Source organism: Kryptolebias marmoratus, linkage group LG24 (assembly GCF_001649575.2).
Source record: "Kryptolebias marmoratus isolate JLee-2015 linkage group LG24, ASM164957v2, whole genome shotgun sequence".
In the NCBI taxonomy this organism is placed as follows: Eukaryota; Metazoa; Chordata; class Actinopteri; order Cyprinodontiformes; family Rivulidae; genus Kryptolebias; species Kryptolebias marmoratus.
This window is the reverse complement of record NC_051453.1, coordinates 12,983,509-13,005,448: the sequence shown is the minus strand read 5'-3', so window position 1 is coordinate 13,005,448 and position 21,940 is coordinate 12,983,509. Positions and strand designations below refer to the sequence as shown.

The 21,940-nt window shown below is 38.7% G+C and overlaps 3 protein-coding genes across 7 annotated transcripts; 1 reads left to right on the top strand and 2 right to left on the bottom strand.

Moving 5' to 3' along the window:
* Positions 1-487: 487 nt before the first annotated feature.
* LOC108230779 (cytochrome b-c1 complex subunit 6, mitochondrial) lies at positions 488-1,976 on the bottom strand. Its single transcript, XM_017407295.3, has 4 exons — positions 1,824-1,976; positions 1,524-1,556; positions 979-1,140; positions 488-721 (listed from the first exon to the last, which is right to left on the bottom strand). The coding sequence occupies exons 1-4, from the start codon at positions 1,866-1,868 to the stop codon at positions 689-691; spliced, it is 273 nt and encodes a 90-aa protein (XP_017262784.1). The 5' UTR covers positions 1,869-1,976; the 3' UTR covers positions 488-688.
* Positions 1,977-3,161: 1,185 nt separating this feature from the next.
* LOC108230778 (cytochrome P450 2J6) lies at positions 3,162-7,516 on the top strand. The gene is made up of 9 exons (XM_017407293.3): positions 3,162-3,365; positions 3,464-3,626; positions 4,572-4,721; positions 4,800-4,960; positions 5,248-5,424; positions 5,755-5,896; positions 5,994-6,181; positions 6,271-6,412; positions 6,604-7,516. The coding sequence occupies exons 1-9, from the start codon at positions 3,162-3,164 to the stop codon at positions 6,789-6,791; spliced, it is 1,515 nt and encodes a 504-aa protein (XP_017262782.1). The 3' UTR covers positions 6,792-7,516.
* A 3,460-nt stretch (positions 7,517-10,976) lies between these two features.
* si:ch211-221n20.8 (fibropellin-1) lies at positions 10,977-21,163 on the bottom strand. Of its 5 annotated transcripts, none has more exons than XM_037974009.1 (24): positions 20,898-21,161; positions 20,736-20,772; positions 20,452-20,598; positions 20,284-20,353; positions 19,994-20,164; positions 19,291-19,416; positions 18,994-19,134; positions 18,616-18,741; positions 18,343-18,375; positions 17,850-17,972; positions 17,523-17,645; positions 17,286-17,408; positions 15,855-15,977; positions 15,351-15,473; positions 14,439-14,564; positions 13,820-13,948; positions 13,584-13,676; positions 13,073-13,168; positions 12,756-12,851; positions 12,461-12,556; positions 11,842-11,943; positions 11,651-11,756; positions 11,434-11,550; positions 10,977-11,331 (listed from the first exon to the last, which is right to left on the bottom strand). In XM_037974009.1, exons 3-24 carry the CDS (start codon positions 20,587-20,589, stop codon positions 11,253-11,255), a joined length of 2,460 nt encoding a protein of 819 aa, XP_037829937.1. In that variant the 5' UTR covers positions 20,590-20,598; positions 20,736-20,772; positions 20,898-21,161; the 3' UTR covers positions 10,977-11,252. The 5 variants fall into 5 exon arrangements, with proteins under 5 accessions (XP_037829937.1, XP_037829938.1, XP_017262436.1 ...); XM_037974010.1 differs by having other exon boundaries at positions 19,994-20,146; XM_017406947.3 differs by having other exon boundaries at positions 19,994-20,113; positions 20,898-21,158.
* Positions 21,164-21,940: the final 777 nt, after the last annotated feature.

Below are 21,940 nucleotides of genomic sequence, written 5' to 3'. Positions count from 1 at the left end.
ATTACATAACTGTGATTGCTAATAACACTAACCTTTACTCATAAAGTCAAGAGTATGATTTGTATCTCTTTGTTGTTGGTGGCATAATCATGAGACACTTTTAGAATTGCTTTATTGGGAATTTAATGATAATAAAATTTTACAAACAGCTCTTAAGAGCCAACAATTTCTGACACTTATTTTGCAATCAGGGTCTCTATTTCACAAAAGTTCCAGATGTTTTTGTCTCATGAAAAGTGACAAAAACTGTATAATTTCTGACAATAGTTTCATAACATGCTTTGTTTCAGCCAGACCCATAAATGTAAACCCCAAAATGATGACTATAGATAGTATTTTATCCTGTGTATAAATCTTTGGTTGGCTTATTTTCTCTGACCCAATCTGCTGGGGCACTGCATCAACCAGTACCATCCCAGGTGATGCAGATAATAGCAATGGTGTACAAATTGCGAATAAATGTGTACAAAAAGAAGACTACAAAACGTACATTTTCCAAGCCACTTTAATGAAATGTTGACTCAGACTTTATTGGGAAATACGTCTTCACATAAGCAGATAAAAGCATACACTTTAAAGACACAACACGTCGCAGATCCACATATGGATGAATTTTAAACCACGTTCTCCTAAAGATACAATATCTGAAGAATGCTGTCAGCAAGCAGCCCAACAACCAGAAGGGACTTTACTTGACAGAATGGAACAGTTTGTGAGACACCTGCAGAGAGAAAAGACAGGACATTAACCAGAGTAACAACACTACACTCAAGTAAACTAAACAGCTCGGACTGCATCAAGTCTGAAAGGAAAAGAAGGGGTTTTAATGAAAGGGTTTCCATTAAAAAACAAAATTATGTCTTAATATAGACACCATGTTGCACTATTGCCTAAATGTATGCACTCATGAGTCTTTGTTTTTGAGATGTTGTTTTAAATTTAAATCTCTTTCCTCCAAGGGGGAAAAGGTAAACTTACGCAGTGGTCCCGAGCGTGCAAGAAGTCAAACAACTCCTCAGTACAATCCTCCTCCGTCGAAGACCGAGAGTTGACTCTGGTCTCACATTGCTCTAAGCGCTCCCGAGTGTGAACGCAGTGCTCTGCCGCTTCACATGTCTGTCGTACTGTTTCAAGAGGATCCTGTAACAGAATATAGAGTGCTGAGAAAACTGTCTTTACTATGTAACCTTGATGGCAAAGCGATAATAATCAATACAAGTGGGCAAATGTAAACAGTACAGCCAAATTATTAGAAATTTGGATGAGTCTGATTTGAGTTTACAAGAGGAATATTTTCTTTATACACAAAGAAACAAAAAAAAAAAATCAAATCAATAAAATGGCAAAGAATGACTTAAATGTATTGATATTAACAGACAGCTTAAAGCAGCTTCATTATGTTCCCCTGAATTGCAAATAACTGCTCAAAAAGCAAAACAAATCAATTAAAAACAGTCAACCTTGTGCCTAAACCATAACATGTAAATACTACAAGCTATGATGAGGTACTGTTGTGAACATACCACCATCTCTTCCTCCTCCTCTTCTTCCTCCTCCTGAAACAGACACAATGACAGAACTGCCAGTCATCATTAGTCTTCACTTTCATTTTTGTACACCTTCAGTTTTAAATGCTTTAAATTTAGCTAGGATTTAATTTTGTTGTTGCTGTATCAATACATTCAGGTTTAATATATTTCTGCTGATATGTTAACGTTATCTATGCTAAACACGTAGCCTTGTTAGCCGCAGTTAGCATAGCTTCTTATTATCAAAATTTACAAATATATATTAGTTTTCTTCAAGCTATAATAAACACTGACATTATCGGGCTCTCCGCTTGCGATCATCTTCTCCTCGAAAACCATAATGATGAATGAATTGACTTTTGTCGACTATCAGTGAAATCACGACTGCTGGAGGACACCACAGGTCACACAAGCGAAGCGGAAACAAGCGACAAGCCGGCGGAAATACAAACTACGTCTCCGGTGGCGAAACTTTCACAATAAACGTTTTGTATATATATTTTTTTGCATTATTTTTTGTTGGCTGTAAATAATAATAATAATAATAATAATAATAATAATAATAATAATAATAATAATAATAATAATAATAATAATAATAATAAGTAGTAGTAGTAGTAGTAGTAGTAGTAGTAACAATAAACTTTCTAAAAACAGCTGTAGAAGCAAACGGCTTAACATCCCAACACTTATTTTTGACAATAAATTATATATACAGACAACATACAGACACAAAACTAGACTCTGTCAATCTAAAGGTCAATTCAGATTCTAAATAAATAATTTACTTAACATGTGTGATTTTTGACAATGGCAGAAAGCCAAAGCAAGAAAATTCATAAGGGAACAACGAACTCTGCACTCACAAAAAAAGTACCAGCTGAGGTTTGAAACAAGTAGGATGCTGAGAGGCGAGTGTCCATCATAAGCCTACACTTGAAGAAAAAAAATCCTGAAAGCAATTCAAGACTGTATTTGTTTAAAATCAATTCTTATAAGTATAGGTTTATTCTAACATCAGACTCAACTACTTTCCCAAAGCCAAAATTTTCCTTTTATACTACCATCATGTGTTGAAATGTTGTACTACACCAGCAGAGATGATTACCCAAATGTATATCCAATGTCTTAAAATAATTGAAAAATCCCTCTGTACTTTCTTTGTTTAATCACTTTAATTTTAAAGCTCAGTAAAACTAAAAACACACTAAAAACTATGTATTGTCAAAAGCCTTTTAGGATTCTATACATTGGACACATAATCACTACATACACACAAAACTGCATCCAGAGCAATAAGTGGTGTACTGTCCTCCCCAAGGAAACGGCAGGGAAGCTGAAATCTCAGCTACTAACTTTACAGGTGGTGGTTGATGACTTCTGAGCGACAATTGCCCTGTATATAAAGTTTTATAAATCCTTTTTGTGTTGTCGGAAAAAAACATGTTCATGTTGCTGATTAACCCATTTAATTTATAGTGATCAGAGTCCAATGTAATCAGTAATATATTTGCCCAAAGACGAGAGTATTGAGCCTTGTCCTAACAGGACTGATAAAGCTGACATTTTCTCCTGTTAGCACTTTATCTTTAAACAAAAGAGGACTCTCATTCAGCTTGAGGCTTTTGCAGGATGGAGTCATTTTTTGCCACAATCGGATCCTATGTTGAGTGGGACATTAAAAGTCTGCTCCTGTTTTTGGTGGTTTTTATCATCACAGCAGATTACATCAAAAACCGTCGACCCGTTGGTTATCCTCCAGGACCTCGAGCTTATCCAATTGTGGGCAACATATTTACCTTGAACCCAAACAGAACTTATGAGAGCCTAATGGAGGTACAAATGAACCCTGAAATGTTACAGTTTATACCTGAGCTCATTTTACTGCTATTTTCATGAGTTGTGTTCTTCATTTTTCCTAAATCCTCACCCAGTTGGCAAAGACATATGGGGATGTGTACAGCCTACGGTTTGGTCAGAACAAGACTGTGGTTTTAAATGGATTTGAGGCTGTGAAAGAAGGTCTGGCTACAAAGGGAGACAGCACTATTGACCGTCCAATATTTCCTCTGCAGGATGAGATTTGTGGAGGGCTTGGTGAGAAGTCTGCACTGACACACGGATATAATGTAGCATTTTTGCATTTCACAATCCTCAAAAAGAAAATTGCTATTTGTCTGATTACAAATAAAATATTCAGAGTTTATTTTTGTGTTGTCAAATGGAGTTAAATTCAGTGAACATAAATACCATTATCTTGGAATCAAGAATATGTGTAGGAATTACATTTCAAACAACAGTAAAGTTACACTAAATGTTTAAAAAGACAAAGGACAGTTTTAACTGAAATACCCACGTATTTGTCACAGCCTTCTCCCTTGGATCCCAGCCCACCAGCTTGTTTAAACAAATTAAAATAAATGGCAATTTGACTTAATCACTGAGCTTCATTTCTGCTTCATGTCTGATTAACACACTATAGGAGCTGGCATATGGCATAATTTCACAAACAAAGCAATCAAGCCTCAGCACTCTTGCTCTTTGCATTTTACAAAGGTCCATTTGGTTGCTGAATTTATTTGTAAGTTCAATGCTTCAGTGTTTGAAGCAGCAGTACAAATTCCAGCAAATTCAATCACACAAACTATGTTGTAACTGATTGTTATCACAAATCCCGGAGTTAAACACATGCTGGACTTTATATTGATTTCCCTTAACCTTACTGTGGCCTCATGTGCACCATAACAAAAATTCATCATTATGTTGTGAAAATGCAGAGTTTTTCCTGTTTTAAAAAGCTGTTCTCAAAGGGATACGACCAGATTAGTGGCTGTGCTATTTCCTATTGATAAGCTTTGTTCAAAAGCCACTCTCTGACAATCTTAGGTTAGACAGATTTTTCTGCTTCAAGTTGTCTCATCACTGGGATTTTCTGCTTGACGCTGTATTAATAATAAATTGATTAAATAAAAACATCAGGCTGGGTCTTCCTGTCTCCCTTACTATTTCTGTCATGACACCCCCTGATATATTTCTCCCCAGGTGTGATTTTCAGTAATGGAAACATCTGGAAACAGCAGAGACGTTTTGCACTTTCAACCCTCAAATATTTTGGATTTGGGAAGAAATCCCTTGAACCTGTCATCCTGGAGGAATTCACACACTGTGCAGAAGAGATCAAACGCTATAAAGGCAAACACCTGACACAGAAACGCTGTTTTGAATGAAGAAATTCACAAGTTACAGTTGATGCTTTGTTTAACTTTGCAGGTAAGCCATTCAATCCGCATCTTGTCATCAACTACGCTGTCAGCAACATTATCTGCCACCTGGTCTTTGGACATCGCTTTGATTACGGCGATGAGAAATTCACAAAACTGATGCTGCTGTTTGACAAATGCCTCCAGATCGAAGCCTCCATTTGGTCTCAGGTACTGAGTTTTAAAGCTGCTGCTGAAATCCTGATGTGTGTGATGCTTTCTTTCTGATGAAATATTTGATCATTTGTGTAAGCAACCCATCAAGGAAACACTGCACATTTATTATGAACATGAACAATGAAGCAGGGAATAATTAATACTGCAAGCCACTGAGCTGGGAGGGATTTAAAAATCTCCCTCATCTCTGGTTCTTCACTGCAAAATGTAGCCATCAGCGTCATAAACAGTGAGACAATTGGCAGGATCAATAAATTGCCTGAATCTGCTCCCCTGTGCAGCTCTACAACTCATTCACTCTGCTGATGAGATGTCTGCCAGGTCCACATCAGAATCTCAAACAGCACTGGAACATTGTGAAGAACTTCATACGAGAAGAGATGGAGGAGCACAAGAAGAAGTGGGACCCCTTCGAGCGAAGAGACTACATCGACTGCTACCTGAATGAGATTCAGATGGTGATCGCTCACGTTTGGATTTTGTAAACATGAAACATATTCTCAAAATGTTTAGTTTATTTCTGAAATGTTTTTTTTCTGGCTTCTAGGGGTGTAGCTCTGTCATTAAATTTACATGTGCTGCACCCATATCACAGCTTCTGTGCTCACTGCTGCACTGACATAGCATTTTAATGTGGTACAACATTCAGCAGAATGTAAACAGCTCTTCAGAACAAAATTTGCTCCAAAATGAAATATGATGTAGTTGAATGCAATTGTGCTGATATTGTATTGTTCTCCTTTGTTTCCTAGCCCATTTTAACGTGTGCGCTTATAACATTTTCTCAGAATCAGGGTCAGGACGACAACACTTTTGATGAAGAAAACTTGATTATGTGTGTTTTGGATCTGTTCGTGGCCGGTTCAGAAACCACATCCACCACCCTTCGTTGGGCATTTCTCTACATGGCAAAATATCCAGAGATCCAAGGTGAGAACGTCTACCGGAGAGCAAACAAATCAAGTTTTTCACATTGGCAATATTGGTGTAACCAAGAGAGAAACCTCAAAGTTTTTGTTTTGCACAGAGAAGGTCCAAGCTGAGATAGACAGCGTGATTGGACAGTCCAGACAGCCATCCATGGAGGATCGTGCAAACCTGCCCTACACCGACGCCGTGATCCACGAGATCCAAAGGATCGGCAACATAGTTCCTCTCAGTTTACCACATAGCACTAACAGAGAAATCCAGCTGGGGGGCTACACCATCCCAAAGGTAATTTATGGAATCAAATCGATCAGAGAAAAACAGTTTTATGTTAAAACAAATAGTTTGTATTCATATGTTCTTATTTTATTCACCAGGGAGTACTGATAATACCCAATTTAGCTTCAGTGTTGTTTGACAAGAATGAGTGGGAGACACCATTCACCTTCAATCCAGGACACTTTCTGAATAAAGAGGGCAAGTTTGTGAAACGGGCAGCTTTCATTCCTTTTTCTGCAGGTGAGGAGTAAAAAATTTTAAAAAAGAAGATATATTTGTATTTCTTAGGTTTCTGTCCCTGCTTGCAGTTTGGGCCGTTGCTCAAAAGATCGATGCAGACAGACTTAAAAAAAGAAGCTCTGAGGATCATATTTTATGGTATCATTTTATCAGACTGATCACTGCACCACCGCTCTCATTTCCTGCCTCAGGAAAGCGCCTGTGCCTGGGAGAGAACCTGGCCCGGATGGAGCTTTTCCTCTTCTTCACCTCCTTCATGCAGCACTTCACTTTCTCCATGCCCGCTGGAGTGCAAGTTGTGTTGGATTACCGTGCTGGAGTCACTCTAGCACCGAAACCATTTGAAATCTGCATAACTTCACGTCAAGATCACCTCTGATTTTTACTCAATTCCAGTTTACTGCACTCACTATCACAGTACTGAGATTAGCTAAAGAAACATTTTGTGGTAAAATAGTGGGTGGGAAAAAAATAGAACAACTATACCAATTTCAGGTGGTGCTAATCAAAAACATTTAATTAGCTTGAGGTCATTTTCATCATTCTATTATTGGAACCTACAGTAAGAAAAGATATTGACCTGGTTTCCCCAGTAATGGGCGTCCTGGCAAATGTAGCGTGATGTCAGAGAAATTACATCTCAGAGTCTCAGTTAGAAATGGAAATATGAACGTTTCTGACAATAAGGTTAGAAAAAGAACGAGGAAGTATTTCTTGTTTAAAAATGTTGGCAGGGGAAAGTCCTAGAGGGGGAAAAGCAACTAAACAAAACATTCTTGTACAGTTGAACAAACATGAATTAAAGGACTATGGCCCTTGGACAGAGGAGACCAAAATGACCAAATTCCACCCGTTGGTATCTGCGTGTCTTTATTTACTTCATGCCTTCAAGGTTTGTTGATTTGTGGGGTTTTGCTGTTGTTTTGTGTTCAGTAGAGTTTTGCCCTGGTTTTAATGTTCACACAGCTTTATGTTAACACAGTACGAATGAGAAAATACATCAGCTGTGGTCTCAGGAAAATAAATTGTTGCTGCCTGTTTTCTGTTTTATTTCAGTCTTGAAATTGTTGGTCCCTTTGCTGTTGTTTTTTTTTTCTTTCCTTCAGTAAGTAATTAAAAGTATTTTTGTTCTTCATGTCATGACTTTGTGTGAATTTCATGCATCTGACTTTTTACATTATATCCCAGGAAACCAAATTTAGAAATGAACAAATGCAGCATAACAACACATAAACGTCATATACTAATTCCAAAAAACATGCAGAAAAGGAGGGCATTGACTAAATTAAATCAAGGTTATTTACATATTTTCTTATTTGTCTCACATATCATGCAAAACATGCTTGATTTCAGCATTAAGCCTTTGTCAGGGTGCATTTAAGCATTTATTCAGAACCTTTGAAGTGGGACTCTGGGGAAAGATTATGAACAATTAATATTTTACCTGTTTATATTTTACAGCCTCTGTTTAGAGTTTAATTCTGACCATATAGAGAAGCTAACAACTGGTTCAAGCAGATCGAAGACCAAAGTGAATTTTTGCTGTCCTAAAACCACTCCAATCTGAACATTTCATAGCTGTTCACACAAATGTAATTTTATAAACCAGCTGTGGGCAACTATTTTTCCCAAAGGGCCACATATAGAACTGAGACTGTTGTGGAAGGCGAGACTAATGACTTAAACTTTAATCTGCTAAATACAAATTCTCATAATCAACTATAAAAATGATGTTTGTTACCTGCTAGGAGTAAACACTGTAACTAGACAATATTAATTTGAACAAGTCTTTAAAGAATTTAAAGTTTAGATATTAATTTCAAACACCAGCATCAAATTAACATCTTATCCTGCCAAGGATAAGATGTTGGTGGATAAATAAGCAGATTTAATAATCCTGGCTCACTTTTTGCCACAGATGATTCATCATCCTACAGTTGATCATCTGTCAAGTTAGCAGCTAATGTCTCTTTGGAAATCACTTTGTTTGTGCCAAAATGCTATTTTATCTGTACCAAGTTAAATTACCTTCGATAGGGAAACAAATTTAATCTGGAAATGTTTTAGGGCAGATGTAATAGGACAGAAACAAATGAGAAATTACTTGATCTTGTTTATTCATCTTTAAAAATATATAAAAGAAAAACCCAGTAAGAACCGAGATTATCTATTAAAAAAACAACATTTTGACTTTGTTTTTAATTGGATTTTCAATTGTTTTTCATTAATTTTACAAACACGAAGATGCCATCTGTATTGTTTTGCGACTTCATTATATTTACCATCACTCTCTAGGACAGAAAGGGATTTTTTGCCTCCCAGGACATAGTAATACTCATCTGTCTCATATGTTAAAGAGCAGAGACTGTATTTTATCTTTGCTGGCCATCTATAGCATCTCGTCCCCCTCTTACGATGTTCATGTGGTGTGAATTATTATTGCACACTCTCATAAGTTTTCAAAATAAGATCAGCAATCTGAAAATCCAGTTATTCTGCCTCAGATTTCCCTCAGGGTGGGCTCCAGATGTTGCTGTATGAAAGGTAGTTCAGTCAGAATTCATTTGAAACGATGTGAAAAGATGCACACATGCCTTACCCGAAAATTATTAGGCTGTAAGGAGCCCCACAGAAATTCTTTAGGTTCATCTACCTCTTTAGAAAACCTTGTTCTGCAGATGGATATCAGCTCCCCCTGTCTTGAAGTGCAGCTAGTGACAGTGGCCCTCCAGGTTGGAGCTAATGAAGAGGTAATTTCAGCTCCTGGTGCCAGCTGTCGTGCACGACAGTGAAGTCCAAGCTATGAAAGACTCTCTGTACAGGCTGCCGAATGAGTTCCAGGACTATCATAAGACAAACAAGAATATCCAAATGCACCAAAAAGTCACAAACATGAAAGCTGTGACCTAATCAGCCAAAATTGCAAATAAAATACCTGGAAAGTTTGACCAAATTGGCTAAACAAAAACTGGAAAGAGAACACAATGTGCATGTACTCAGGAAGATTTTTTTTTCTCTCAAAGAGAACCTGGCAAAACTAAAAAAAATATGTAAAACAATCAGCTAAAAACTAAGTGCATTCAAACACAGAACACCAATAGAAATAAATGAGAACAAAATTATATCAGAATAAACTGTGTGTGTGCGTGAACAACATTTCTGAGATGTCACTTTCAGATTTTCTGTTGTGAATGAGTCTTAGCTACAACCAAATAAAATTTCAACCCAGTATCTGTTAAAGTGACTGAGTTTTAGACATTTTTCTGTTGGCTAATGTGGATTAGCTGTGGCGAGCATCTTGAAATGAATTGACTCCAGAAGTTAATTAGTTGTAGATGTACATCCATTGATTACTTCCTGAAAGTTTCATTAAAATTAGTGGTTTTTGTTGGTGAGTAGAAAACAGATAATAATTTATATCTTTATGAAGTTATTCAGGAGTCTGTCCCCACATGTTCTGTGAACTTCTGTAGAAATATAATTTAAACCTCCTCAGACACTCCAAGAGGAAGCCTGAGTGCAAAGGTCAAGGGTCATAGGTCCTATTTGTTATTTTCCAGATCAGCTTGTGGTCACTGCACCACCGTCATTCCTGTCATTTCTGTCATTTCTGTGTGGTTTTTTTTGTTTTCCTCCCCTGGTCAGAAAGGAGCCTTTTCCTCTTCTTCATGCAGCACTTCATGTTTTTTTGTTTCCTGCTGAGTGGATCCTTGGATAAACTACAGAGTCTCTCTGGCACCAAAGCAATTTTAAGAATTGCGCTCTTAAAAAAAAAAAACGTAATGACATTTTTTTTCCTGTAGTCGTCACAAAATTGTGTAATTATTTAGGTGATTGGAAGGGGTGTACTTGTTCAGCCCATAGTCAGTACAGCAGCAATTAGAGATAATTACAGAAATGAATACTCTTTTAAAATATATATATAAACATTAATCACTGAAAGTGTATCATTTGCCACCGGAGGCTTCCTGCTGATTTCACGGTGTACCTTTTTCTCAACAGTTTTTTGCAATCAAGCTGCACTTTCTGTGTGGCAGTTTCTCAGTGGGAGACGATGAGGACTGATACACAGAGAGATTAGACCCCGACCTCAAAGGAATGGTGACACTAAAGAGCGAGCTGTGATGAGTGTGAATATTGACTCGGTTGCCCTGATTTCTGCTGGTCGGAAATGGGTCAGATCTAAAAGGGTGCTAATACCACTCATATTTTATGAATGCATTCAGTCACACTTCTTTCGTTTGGGAGGTTTTTGACCTGTCATCGCCTGAGAGTGACTGGATGAAGCATCACATCCCTCAGCAGTTGCTAAGTAACAGCTAACACTTTTGAGGAAGTCCTGGAGACAAGTCTAGTTTCAGATCTGTAACTGCAGGCTTACTGGGAACTTTTTTTTGTTCAAAAAATGCACTTTAGTGTGTGGTAACCCATAATATAATATTCTTTTTGATTATCAAAATACAGAAATTAATATGCTGACTCTACACTGATAGTTAATATCTGACAGCCACTGAAGCAAACTGTAAAAATGATCACAATACAGACACAGTTCTGGAAAATGTCACAAACTGAAACATTTTATAACTTGAAACTTTTATGATGTTGAAAAAAAAAACAATTTTAAGTTGTCTGTCAATACAAGCCAAAGAAAATGTGTTTACACTAGAGTCACGCCTCTTTTCATTTCAACACCAGTGGCTGATATTAGAGTGAAACTCCCCTCGGAGATCCTCACACTTATTCTTTTTCATCTAGTCTCACAGTACGAGGTCGCCTTGATTCAGCTGAAGTGCTTTTGCCTTCTTCATAAAAATCAGTTTTTCGTGGTATCCAGTACTGTTTATCTGCCCTTCTGCCCAGGACACTGGATTTTGTAGCCCACCCTGTAGGCCTGCAGATAAACTCGTGCCTGATTAATCCTGGAAACACAAGCACAAAACAGAAAAAGCATAGGGTATTCAGCCAGACAACTATTCCATGAATAAATCTGTACAGGACAATGCTGTAGGAAAACAAATAACCTGTATTTAGTACAAAGCTGAACACCCAAGGGTCCGCAGCGATCAACGTAGCTCTCCCTGAACGCTTTCCTCACCGCCCGAGCTGTACTGACCACAGTGGTGACCGCAGGGCACGTCCTGGGACAGATAAAAAGCTGTGAAATGAAGACTAAAAGCATCTTGCAATGGAGCTGCTGTTGTATGTGTTATAAATGCTGCTGGTGCTTAAAACACTTACAGCCTCTCACAGCGTAAGCCTGTGGTGCCCTCTGCACAGGCACAGGTGTTGCGCGGGCTGCATGTGGCTCCGTGCTGACAGGGTGGGACACACGGTGTGGTTACGGCTGCAGACACACCAAACAGGAAGAGTCCTTATGCCAAGTGAGGATAAAAGTATTTCACCCACATATTTGCAAGTGCACAACAAACCTGTTTCACAAAGACGGCCGGTGAATCCTGTGGGACAGCGGCACCTGTTGAGGCCCATGCACACGCCGCCATTCTTGCAAGGCTTCTGACACTCGACAGGCTCTGATGGACACAGAAGAGGAATAAAGTATGAAGTTGTTTGATTCAACACCATTCTTTTGTACACCTCTCAGTGACAGTCAGTGACCAGAAAAAAACTGAAACTAATAGCAGAGCAATAACAGGAAGCTCAAAAACTGGACTTTAGCCATACAGTGCATTCTGGGTTTTCTTAAAGAACAGGAGAAGCAGTTCTTTAAAATATAATTGCTCTTGGTTAGCCTTGTTATTAATGTTTATTAGTCTGGTCCAGTTAGAATTTAATAAAAACTAAATATACATACAGTGAAACAAAGAGTAAAGTTCAGGAAATCTTTGATTCATTTTTATTTTATTTTAATGGGTCAAATTCACATAAAAAACTGAAGTGGTTAAAGTCTAATTAAATTTAACAGGTAAAACACTCAAAAACTGAGGAAATTTAATGGGTGGAACACAGTAAATATGTTTGTTTTACTACTATTTACTATATAATGGTTGATACATATGGATTAAGAAGCAGAGAAAGTGAAAACCTCACCTATCTGACATCGAGCTCCCTGCCATCCTCCAACACATATGCATTTGTTGACATCCACACATCTTCCTCCGTTCTGACAGGCAGGAGTGCACAGCGCTGCAAAACACAAACACTTAATTCTTACAAAGAAAAGTTTGGTTTTTATGGCTTACATCTGATTCAGCCCACAGGTTTTAGAGGTAAATGGGGCCTCTGTCAAACTCTGAGGCATTTAGCTTGTAAATGCGATCAAACAGTCACTTACATCCTGCATGAATGTGACTGATGCGCCATATGTGGGTATTCTTATACTCACGAATGAGGCACTGAGGGCCTGTGTAGTCAGACGGGCACTGGCAGGTATTGGGGCCCACACAGCGACCACCATTAGCACAAGGCAACTCACACACAGCTCAAACAAAAAGGGGTAGACACAAAAAAATGTCAAAACACGTCAGTCACAGATAAATAGAAATGTAAAGTGTATATCCCAACAATCAAGAGCTCAAGAGTGACAAAAAGCACAAAACACCTGAGTATATGCATACAGTATATATTCTGCAAACAAGGGTATGAGGATAAGGTGGTGTTCACAAATCTTTTTTGTTTTTAATGAACATTTTTCCTCAATACCTGTGTGGCAGCCTGGTCCTGTCCAACCAGTTGGACACAAACACATGTTCCAACGCCTGCAGGTACCTCCATGGGCACAGGGTGGAGAGCACATGGCTGAAATACACCACCAGCACAGGCTGATTACACTCACAGAGCTGTAGGTTTATGCATTCTTAGACCATTAACATTGATTTTCAGTCACATTATTTAAAAAAACACAATGAAGTAAGTTAAAAAAAGAAACAAACAAAAAGGAACTGGGTATTGACCCATATAGGCCTAAATGAGCAAACAAACACCAGTTTCAGTGTAGGTGTGCTACGCTTTTTGCACCTGAGAAAAGGTAGAGGAAATTTGGGCTTGTTGTAATTTGCCATTTGTGCCACTAGATGGCACTAGATGTGCTTCACACTGGCCATAAATAATAAATATGTCAAGACTTGCTTTATCAGGTTTATTTTAGACAACTATTAAACAATAACTAGAACACATTTGATCACTTTGTGGATACACTTGTGGAAGCCTGTACCTGAGCAGCCCACACCAGGATAACCTGGAGGACAGTCGCAGCTGTTTGGTGCCACACACACGCCGTAGTTCTGACACGGTGGGTCACACACAGCTGCGCAGGAAAAGAGGCTCTTTAACATCCCAGTATAAGCATTTTAAAAAGCAGAAAGCGTGCAGCAACCTTTCTTGAACATTTTGTCAGAGAGAGAGAGAGAATTGTTATTCTGCCATTGAGATGCATGACATGTGACTCACGCCGGCACTTGGTGGGGTCATCAGTTCGGATTTCATACCCCTCCCTGCAGGTGCAGTTAAAACCACCGGGATGGTTCACACAAAGCTGCTCACAGCCACCCTTTGTGAAATCTTCACACTCGTTCACATCTCATGACAAAAAGACAGATGGACACACATTTCAAAACAATCCACACAAGAAGCTGGTAATTTCCTTTTGGGCACAAAACTAGTCTACAGCAGAACTGTTAATGATGGATGACAGGAAGATACATGTCTCCTCTTTCTTTCCAGCTAGTGTAATTTATTGGTATAAACCACTTCAGATTGGCAACTACGAGACATACTTATGTTTGAAAGCCTTTCTGTATTACTGCTTTTATACAATAAAGGTTTACAAATGTTCATTTGGATGAGGGTTTAAAACAGATGGTGATATCTGAGGAAACTGAGGACTGTTGTGATATTTTATGTGATTAAAATCAAATAAATCAACTTTACTGCATAAGTATGGCCTCATGAGCCGTATCATTTCAGGAACTACGATAAAGATACAGATAAATATAACAATAAACTATTTTAGATCACATTTGTGCAGCAGCAAGTAAAGAATAACTCATCAACAGAGATGAAGAGTCACCTACGCAGCTCCGGGTGTTGTCACTCAGCCTCCAGCCTGCTCGACAGCTACACCTGACGTGGTCCCCAGCGCTCATTGTACAAACATGGTCACAGCCGCCATTTCTCAGCTTACAGGATTTAACATCTGTTCAGTTATATATATAAAAAAAAATTTAAGCCTTCATATTCACATTTTTCCAACTGTTTGAACTGTAGATAAATCCTCTTTCTTGCTCCGATTAGACAAACACCACAGTATAAATTACTGCAGCTCCTACAACACAGCACTGGAAAAGAGTTTGGCACAAAAAAGTCCACACTGCTTGTCTCGTTTTCAAAGTATGGAAACATAAAACATTATGGATCTGTTGATAATTGTTGGATCGATATGTTTGTCTTGATTGTAAAGGCATCACATCTTCATCTAGACAGCACAATCTTTAGGAACAATGGAACATTATTTATGAAAAAAAATGCATTAAAGTTTCTAAATTCAATTTCTAAATTATAAAATTATTATTATCTCCCACTTCCAAAAAGCAAAGGTGGAGCAATATTTTTTTTTGCCCATGTGTGTTTGTGTGTCTGTTCATTAACAAAATATCTCATGAACCATTGCACAAATTTTTATGAACTTGTCAGAAAGTAATCATTGGATGTACATCAACAGCCGATTAATTTCCAGAGTCAACCCGATTCAATATGGCCACCAGAGCTAATCAGCCTTAGTCAACACAGCGACAACTCAGTCATTTCTCAACATAAAATGATCTTAATCTAAAACTGGGATGAAAGGCAGCGGGCAATAAGCATTCCTTCAAGGAATGGTAGGCCTTTACGTCCTAATAATGACAACTTGACAGCGCTATATATTTTTGATTAAAAAAAGAAAAGAAAAGAAAAGATTGCCAGTTCTATGTTGAGAACCTACTGCTGCAGGTGAGGCTGTCTGTGCCTAACAGAAGGGGAGCTGGGCAGTGGCAAGTGTGTCCTCCTGGAGAGTTGGTGCAGGTGTGAGAGCAGCCACCATTCTGAAGTTTGCATTCATCAATGTCTATATCCACACACACACACACACACACACACACACACACACACACACACACCAAAACATAAAAAAAGAAAGAAAAAATGTCAAGTTTATTTATTTTTTAGGATTTCACGTCTCTTTTGTTCATACCACAGTTTCCTGAGTCTGACTTTCTCGTCTTACTCATCCTTTAAAATGTTACCCCAGAACACCCCCTCATATCAAAAAGCACAGAGACACACTCGCAAAAAAAGCACACACATAAAACTGAAACTGATACATATTCATGGCAGTTTTTGCCTCATATGCATGCTGGCAAATCGCGGACGCTTACGCAGTGGAAATGACTCAAAATGAGCACGCAAACTGTGGCATTAAGTGGGAGAGCGTCTGCGAGCGACTGACCTACACAGGTGCGGCCATCAATGTGCAGCTGGTAGCCTGGTCTGCAGGAGCACTGGAAAGAGCCAACAGTGTTGATGCAAATGTGCTCACAAGTCCCATTTAGAGCCAAACACTCATCCACATCTGGGGGGAGGATCAAATACATTTGTGACATAAATGAGCTCGCTTAGATGCTCGATGCAATTCCGTTTTACACAAACTTTAACAAACTGGGGTCAGTTTGTTTGAGATCGATACATGAGCTCAGGATGAGGGGATTTCTTTGCTGCCCTCTACTGACCTAACATTTGAAAGGAAACCCATTTACATTTGTCCTCTTGCTGCAAAGCTAATTCGAACAGGTCACCTGTCCCTGTTGCGCAGTAAAAATGTTCAACTACTGGACTTTGTTTTGGTTGTTTTGTTGGAAGCAGAAAAAAAAGTAAAACCTAATCACTGCACTTTACAAGAGATTATTACTGTCTTTAAACTCACAGGGCTTAAGCCACTGTGTGTGGAAATTAAAGAAAGTCTGGATTTGAAGTTAACACAGTGAAATGCACCAATGCATGTTATTGCTTTATTTTACACAAGTAAAAGCTTAAGCTACTGGAACAATAAAGGGTGGTTGAATGTGATTTGTAGGATGTGACATGGTAGAACATGTGGATCCCACAAAATTGAAGTAGGAAGTCAGTTTTGCCTGTTTTTATCTAGATTTTTGTATAATGATGGATTGAGTCTAAAAAGATAAACTTCATAACATTTTTATTGTTCATACATTTTAACATTTTTTATTACAAGCAACTTTTATTCAATTATTAATGAGAGAATTGTCTTTGTGATGAATTATTAAATGAAAGTATAAAGAAGTTGAAGTAAAATGCAAAAAATTCTATATCTACATGGAGGCTCATAATTTGTGCAGATTCGTATTGAAGCACTTATTATCAGAGCGTGCACGAACCCTAGGACCAATCAGCTGACAAAAAGCTTTATAACCCATATTAGAAGATTAGAAGTCATGACATGAGCACCTTTTGATCAAAATGAAATATTCTTATTTACAAGTAGTCCCAATATTATTTTCACCCACAAATATGAAATAATCTTTATTTTTCAGTCATAACCTGACAGAATGTTTCATCCACATTTGTTAAAACTGTAAGCAGCAAAACATAGCTAACCTTACTATGCCCAAGGACTTAAAGAGATAATTCAGATATTTTGATGTAAAACTTTGGTAAAGTTCTGATCAATTAACATCTTACTGTTATGATCTTGGGGTTTTTATGTCTGTGGATTGAGTTCATTCTTGTTAAGCATTCATGTTTTGTCCTCATTTTTTCCCTCAATGTATTCAACTGGTTCAGTTCTGAAGGAAGATCAGAACTCGTGTTTCCTGCTGATGCAGACAGATCAGCCTTTTCACCATTCTTTTCCTTGCTTTACCTGTGCAGTTGCGTCCGCCCTGGTCCAGCTGGTACCCTGAGGCGCACTGGCAGCTGTACCCTCCTGGCTCATTGGTGCAGTTGTGTTCACAGTAGCCGTTGTATACAAGGCACTCATCAATATCTGGAAGCATAGACAAGGACTGCTGTGCTTTGGAACCGTTTTTGCAAGTAGAGAATAATGTTTGCATGATGTGTTCCGCTGAAGGGAACCAGCCACATAATAGCCATTACCAACCAAAACAAGTGCGCCCATCTCCATTAAAGCCCTGGTAACACTGGCAGAAGTACGAGCCGATGATGTTGCCACATCGAGCGTTTGTGTCACACTGGTGGCTGCCTGATGCACACTCATTCTCGTCTAAAAAGCAAAAAAAAAGAGAGTGAATTTTGTAAAGCTACATCTAAAGCTCACTTCATCTCTGTTTCATAAACATTCTGCCACTCGGGATAATTTTAATGGAAGGCTTAACAGCGAGTATTAAAACACATGCACACAAGGAAGCTGACCCCGGAGTTGGGAAACAGAGTTTTCCACGGAGAGACGTCAGCACTAATTGCTTACCTTTGCAGTGTGTGCCGTTTCCCTGGTAACCAGGTCGACAGACACACTTGTAGCTGCCAAGCGTGTTCTCACACACACCCTGACCATCGCACAACTCTGGACTGTCCACACATTCATCCACATCTGGGACAGAGAAAGAGAAAAAAATATATACACTACACTGACTTTTTTCTTTCATTTACAGCTGATAAAACTGACATTTTAATTTTTTGTCACATGAGAAGTCATTTGAGCAAAGATATAAATTCAAAACCCAACTAAGAACCTTATTAGGCACAATTAGTTTAAAATTGGTCACTTAAGCACAACATATTGTGATATCCTAGACTCGGCTTCTGGTCCTGCAGCTTTTGAAGAAATTGTAAATTGTAATTGGGTAAAGAACATAAAGTACAGTAATTTTCTATGAATTAATATTGAAACACCTAAAGTGTTACCTGTAATAGAATTGTGTTTTTTTTACGATAATAAACACATTCAAAGCACATCCTACCTTGACAGACGGTGTAGTCTGCACATACAGGACCTACAAAGTGCAAAAGGATTGCAAAAAGAAAAAAAAAAGAATTTAATAGGAGATTTGAATACAGTTTTGCAGCACAAAAGAAGAAATGTCTCATTACAGAATGGATGAAAGACGTTGAGCCCGACAGTAACAAAGGGTAACAAAGAAGCTGACTGAAGCTCTGCATTCCTGCAAAAAAATATTCCTTATTTTCTTCAGAGGCTATAACTATTCTCTACAGTGTGAAAAAAAAAGACTTACCAACACAGGCGGGGGCCTCTGCTCTGAAGCCCGGCTGGCACTGGCACACAAAGCTCCCAGGAGTGTTCACGCACACCTTTCTCAGTTCACGGCGACACTGCTCCTCGAAGCTGCACTCATCCACGTCTGCAGAGGGCAGAAATCAAAAACTGTGAGCAGCAGGATGAATGATCCTGTTCAAGAAGGTTTTCTGTCAGTAAACAGGTATAAAGACGTTTATTGTATGTAAGATGCTGTGCTACATTTTCATGGCTAAAACATTCAACGGTACATGACTATAATAAACAGTAAGCACTCAGATAAAATACTTCAAAATAGATTTTTCATGTACAGCTTTATGCCATGGTCATGCACACCAGATGCAAAACTCGATCTTACCTTCACAGCCTTTTCCAGTCAACGACGTCACATATCCAACAGGGCATGAGCAGGTAAAGGAGCCAGGGGTGTTTGTGCATTCTTCCTCACCTTGACAGGCCTGCAGACCTGTCACTGCAGCCAGAGCACATTCATCTATGTCTATAAAACCAATAAAGAACAGAACATTTACAATGATATGACGTGAGATCTATAAAACAAAACAAAACAAAAAAACTGAAACTCTGCTTTTAGCATTCTCTCTGCCACAAATGGACCAACACACACACACACACTAATTTATAGAGGCTGACGAACCCTGGCACCCTCCAGAACCCATCAAGTAGCCACGGAGACAGGCACATGAGTATGAACCGGGGATATTAGTGCAGTGGGCATAGAGACCACACGGCCCCGGCCCCTCCACTTCACACTCATCAACATCTGTTGAATGGAGACAGCTAATGATACAGTGAAATGTAGCACAACTGCCACCTGTTAAGCGCACACATGCACAGAAAGCAGACTGTGACATAGCAAATTAAAAGCTTAGTTTAGTTATATGAAGTCTATTTAACAGAAGCAATACATAAAAACAATGTTGAGTGTCAAACAATTTATTCACTGCAAGATTTCTGTCCAGTAAGTACTTGCAGTCTAAACCTTTCAGAGCTTATTTATACAACAATTTCACAGGTTTTAAAACTCACTGATTTATTTTGCTCCAAACAGTTACACAATAAAAAAACCTGCAACAGAACCACATATATAACTGGATGATCTTAATAGAGCAAACATGATCCTGTAGGACACTACTACCCTGGTAGTGGTTAAATTACCTCTTCTTGTTCTGCAGAAGCCTGTTAATCACCCATTGATTCAAATCAGGTGTGTTGGAGCAGAGGAACAAGTAAAACATGCAGGATAGTGGCCCTCGAGGACCAGGATTGGAGACCACTGCTTTACCCCAAACTTGATTTCAAGCTGTTGCTTCATTCCTGTACGTTTGCCTATTCCTCACCTTTACACTCAGCTGCTCCTTCCAGAGCGAACCCCACAGGACAGGTGCAGTTGTCACCATCTTTCACCATTCCAGACGGGCAGCCACAACCTGTGCCGCTCTTCTGCATCACCTGGTTTCCTGGACATGGAGCAAGAGTGGAGTTCGGGGAAGCTGTGGTAGTCAATAAAGCTATAAGCGTATATATATATATATATATATATATATATATATATAAACAGGGGCAATGTTAAGAGAAACTGAGGAGCACGGTATAAAGATAACAAAAAAGAAGTTTAGAAAACACGCACCTGATGTGGTGGGTGTGTGGCTTGGTGTTGCTTCGCTGATATTTCTGATGGCATTCTCAATCACCAGATCCTAAAACACAGGAGGACAGCAAACTGAAGTTTAATCAGCTTCATGTCCAAAAAGGAAAAAAAAAATACAAATAAAAACAATAAATGACCAAATCCTACATGTCTGGCCTGGTTCTCGGTGAGCTCAGTCTCTGTGTGTTTCAGGACTTCATTGTCATTTCCTTCATGGTTGCTCAGGTTTACAGCCCCTGACAAAAGCAGCAGCAAGGCTGACACGAGGGTCCAGAGGTGGAACATCACCTGAATCTGCATGAAAAAGAAGAACACCAGAGCTGTTGGGAGTTCCAAAGTGAAAACAGCAACATGCAGCCTGTTCAGACATGTTTAGGCAGGCAAAAGCACCCTGTCATTAACATCAACCCTCCAGAACAAAAGAAACTTACTTCCTCTGAAGATTGTGCCGTTGCTCTAAATTTAACTCTGAAAAAATTAAAGCACATTTTGAAAAACACATTTTAAGACTAAATAAACGTAAATGCTGGACTAACAGTGTTTTATTAGTGTTGATATGATCTAAATCTGTGGAGCCATGCTTGCAGACTTACCTGGGCTTTTTTTTTTACTCCAACCTAAAGATGTTTTTTTTTTCTTTTTTTGGATCACCGGAAACAGACAGGGGACTTTCGGGAGCCGAGACACGGCCTCTGTGCCTTTCTTTCACTCCAGATGTGATCTTTCCTGCAGCTGGACTCCAGCTCCGTGTGTGTCAGACTGAGTGAGGGGCCGATCCAGCAGTGACTCCCCACATCCTGTCTCAGAGCTCCACACTTCCCATTCCACAAATCCCAAACCACACAAAAGGAGAGGAGCAAAAAAAAAAAAAAAAAAGAAAAAGAAAAAACAAGAGAAAGGCCTGCAGGCTGCTTCTAGATGTCTCTGCTATATGAACTTTTCCATGAAGGCCATAAAAAGCAGATGCATATCTTCATTCTGGAAGAGTTGGGGATCAAAAAGAATAAAAAAAAAATTGATTCCACTTTGTTTAGTAAATGAAAAATAAAAGCAAGTAATAAAAATAGTAATGTTTAGGTCCAAGGCCAACTTTATTTTATCACTCCAGCAAAACCTAGTGACAAACTCCAGTGAACAGCTCCGACAAGGTCATTTTAGTTTTAATCTAATGTGACTGAGAGGAAGATGAATATTTAATCCTGTCTGATGTTTCAAACATGTGACAGCAGCGAACAAACCATCAGATCAAATCTGTACCTGTCAGGGTAAGTTGTCCAGCAAAAAACTGAAGTATTTCAAATATTTCCACTCCACAGGAAGGAGCACAATTGTATAGGCTATTTATAACAGATCCAATTTATGAGTTATATTAGTTTGAGTTGTTTTTCCATCTCAGAGGAATCCTTTTAATTGCTTCTCTTCATCTACATGAGGCAAGCACTCCTTTACATATCAAATAGGTTTAGGCTCCTGAAAGAAAAAGATCTGCAGAGTTACAAAGACCGAGACCAGCATAGCTCTTTGCAGCAGCAATAAACAGGATGAGAAAAGAACGCGTTTTTATCTCGAGAGTAAATCATCTAAACCTATTCATGCAGACTCCCAGAATAAACTGTGAGCTGTGCGATAATTAATT

Coding starts and splice junctions, on each gene's coding strand:
- LOC108230779 (XM_017407295.3), bottom strand. CDS start 1,868: ATGGTTTTCGAGGAGAAGATGATCGCAAGCGGAGAGCCCGATAAT. Junction 1,141..1,523: donor AGGAGGAGGAAGAGATGGTG/GTATGTTCACAA, acceptor ATTCTGTTACAG/GATCCTCTTGAAACAGTACG. Junction 722..978: donor TGCACGCTCGGGACCACTGC/GTAAGTTTACCT, acceptor TTCTCTCTGCAG/GTGTCTCACAAACTGTTCCA.
- LOC108230778 (XM_017407293.3), top strand. CDS start 3,162: ATGGAGTCATTTTTTGCCACAATCGGATCCTATGTTGAGTGGGACATT. Junction 5,897..5,993: donor AAAATATCCAGAGATCCAAG/GTGAGAACGTCT, acceptor TGTTTTGCACAG/AGAAGGTCCAAGCTGAGATA. Junction 6,182..6,270: donor GGGGCTACACCATCCCAAAG/GTAATTTATGGA, acceptor TTTATTCACCAG/GGAGTACTGATAATACCCAA.
- si:ch211-221n20.8 (XM_037974009.1), bottom strand. CDS start 20,589: ATGTTCCACCTCTGGACCCTCGTGTCAGCCTTGCTGCTGCTTTTGTCA. Junction 19,417..19,993: donor AGGAGCAGCTGAGTGTAAAG/GTGAGGAATAGG, acceptor TCCATTCAACAG/ATGTTGATGAGTGTGAAGTG. Junction 18,742..18,993: donor GACTGGAAAAGGCTGTGAAG/GTAAGATCGAGT, acceptor TGCCCTCTGCAG/ACGTGGATGAGTGCAGCTTC.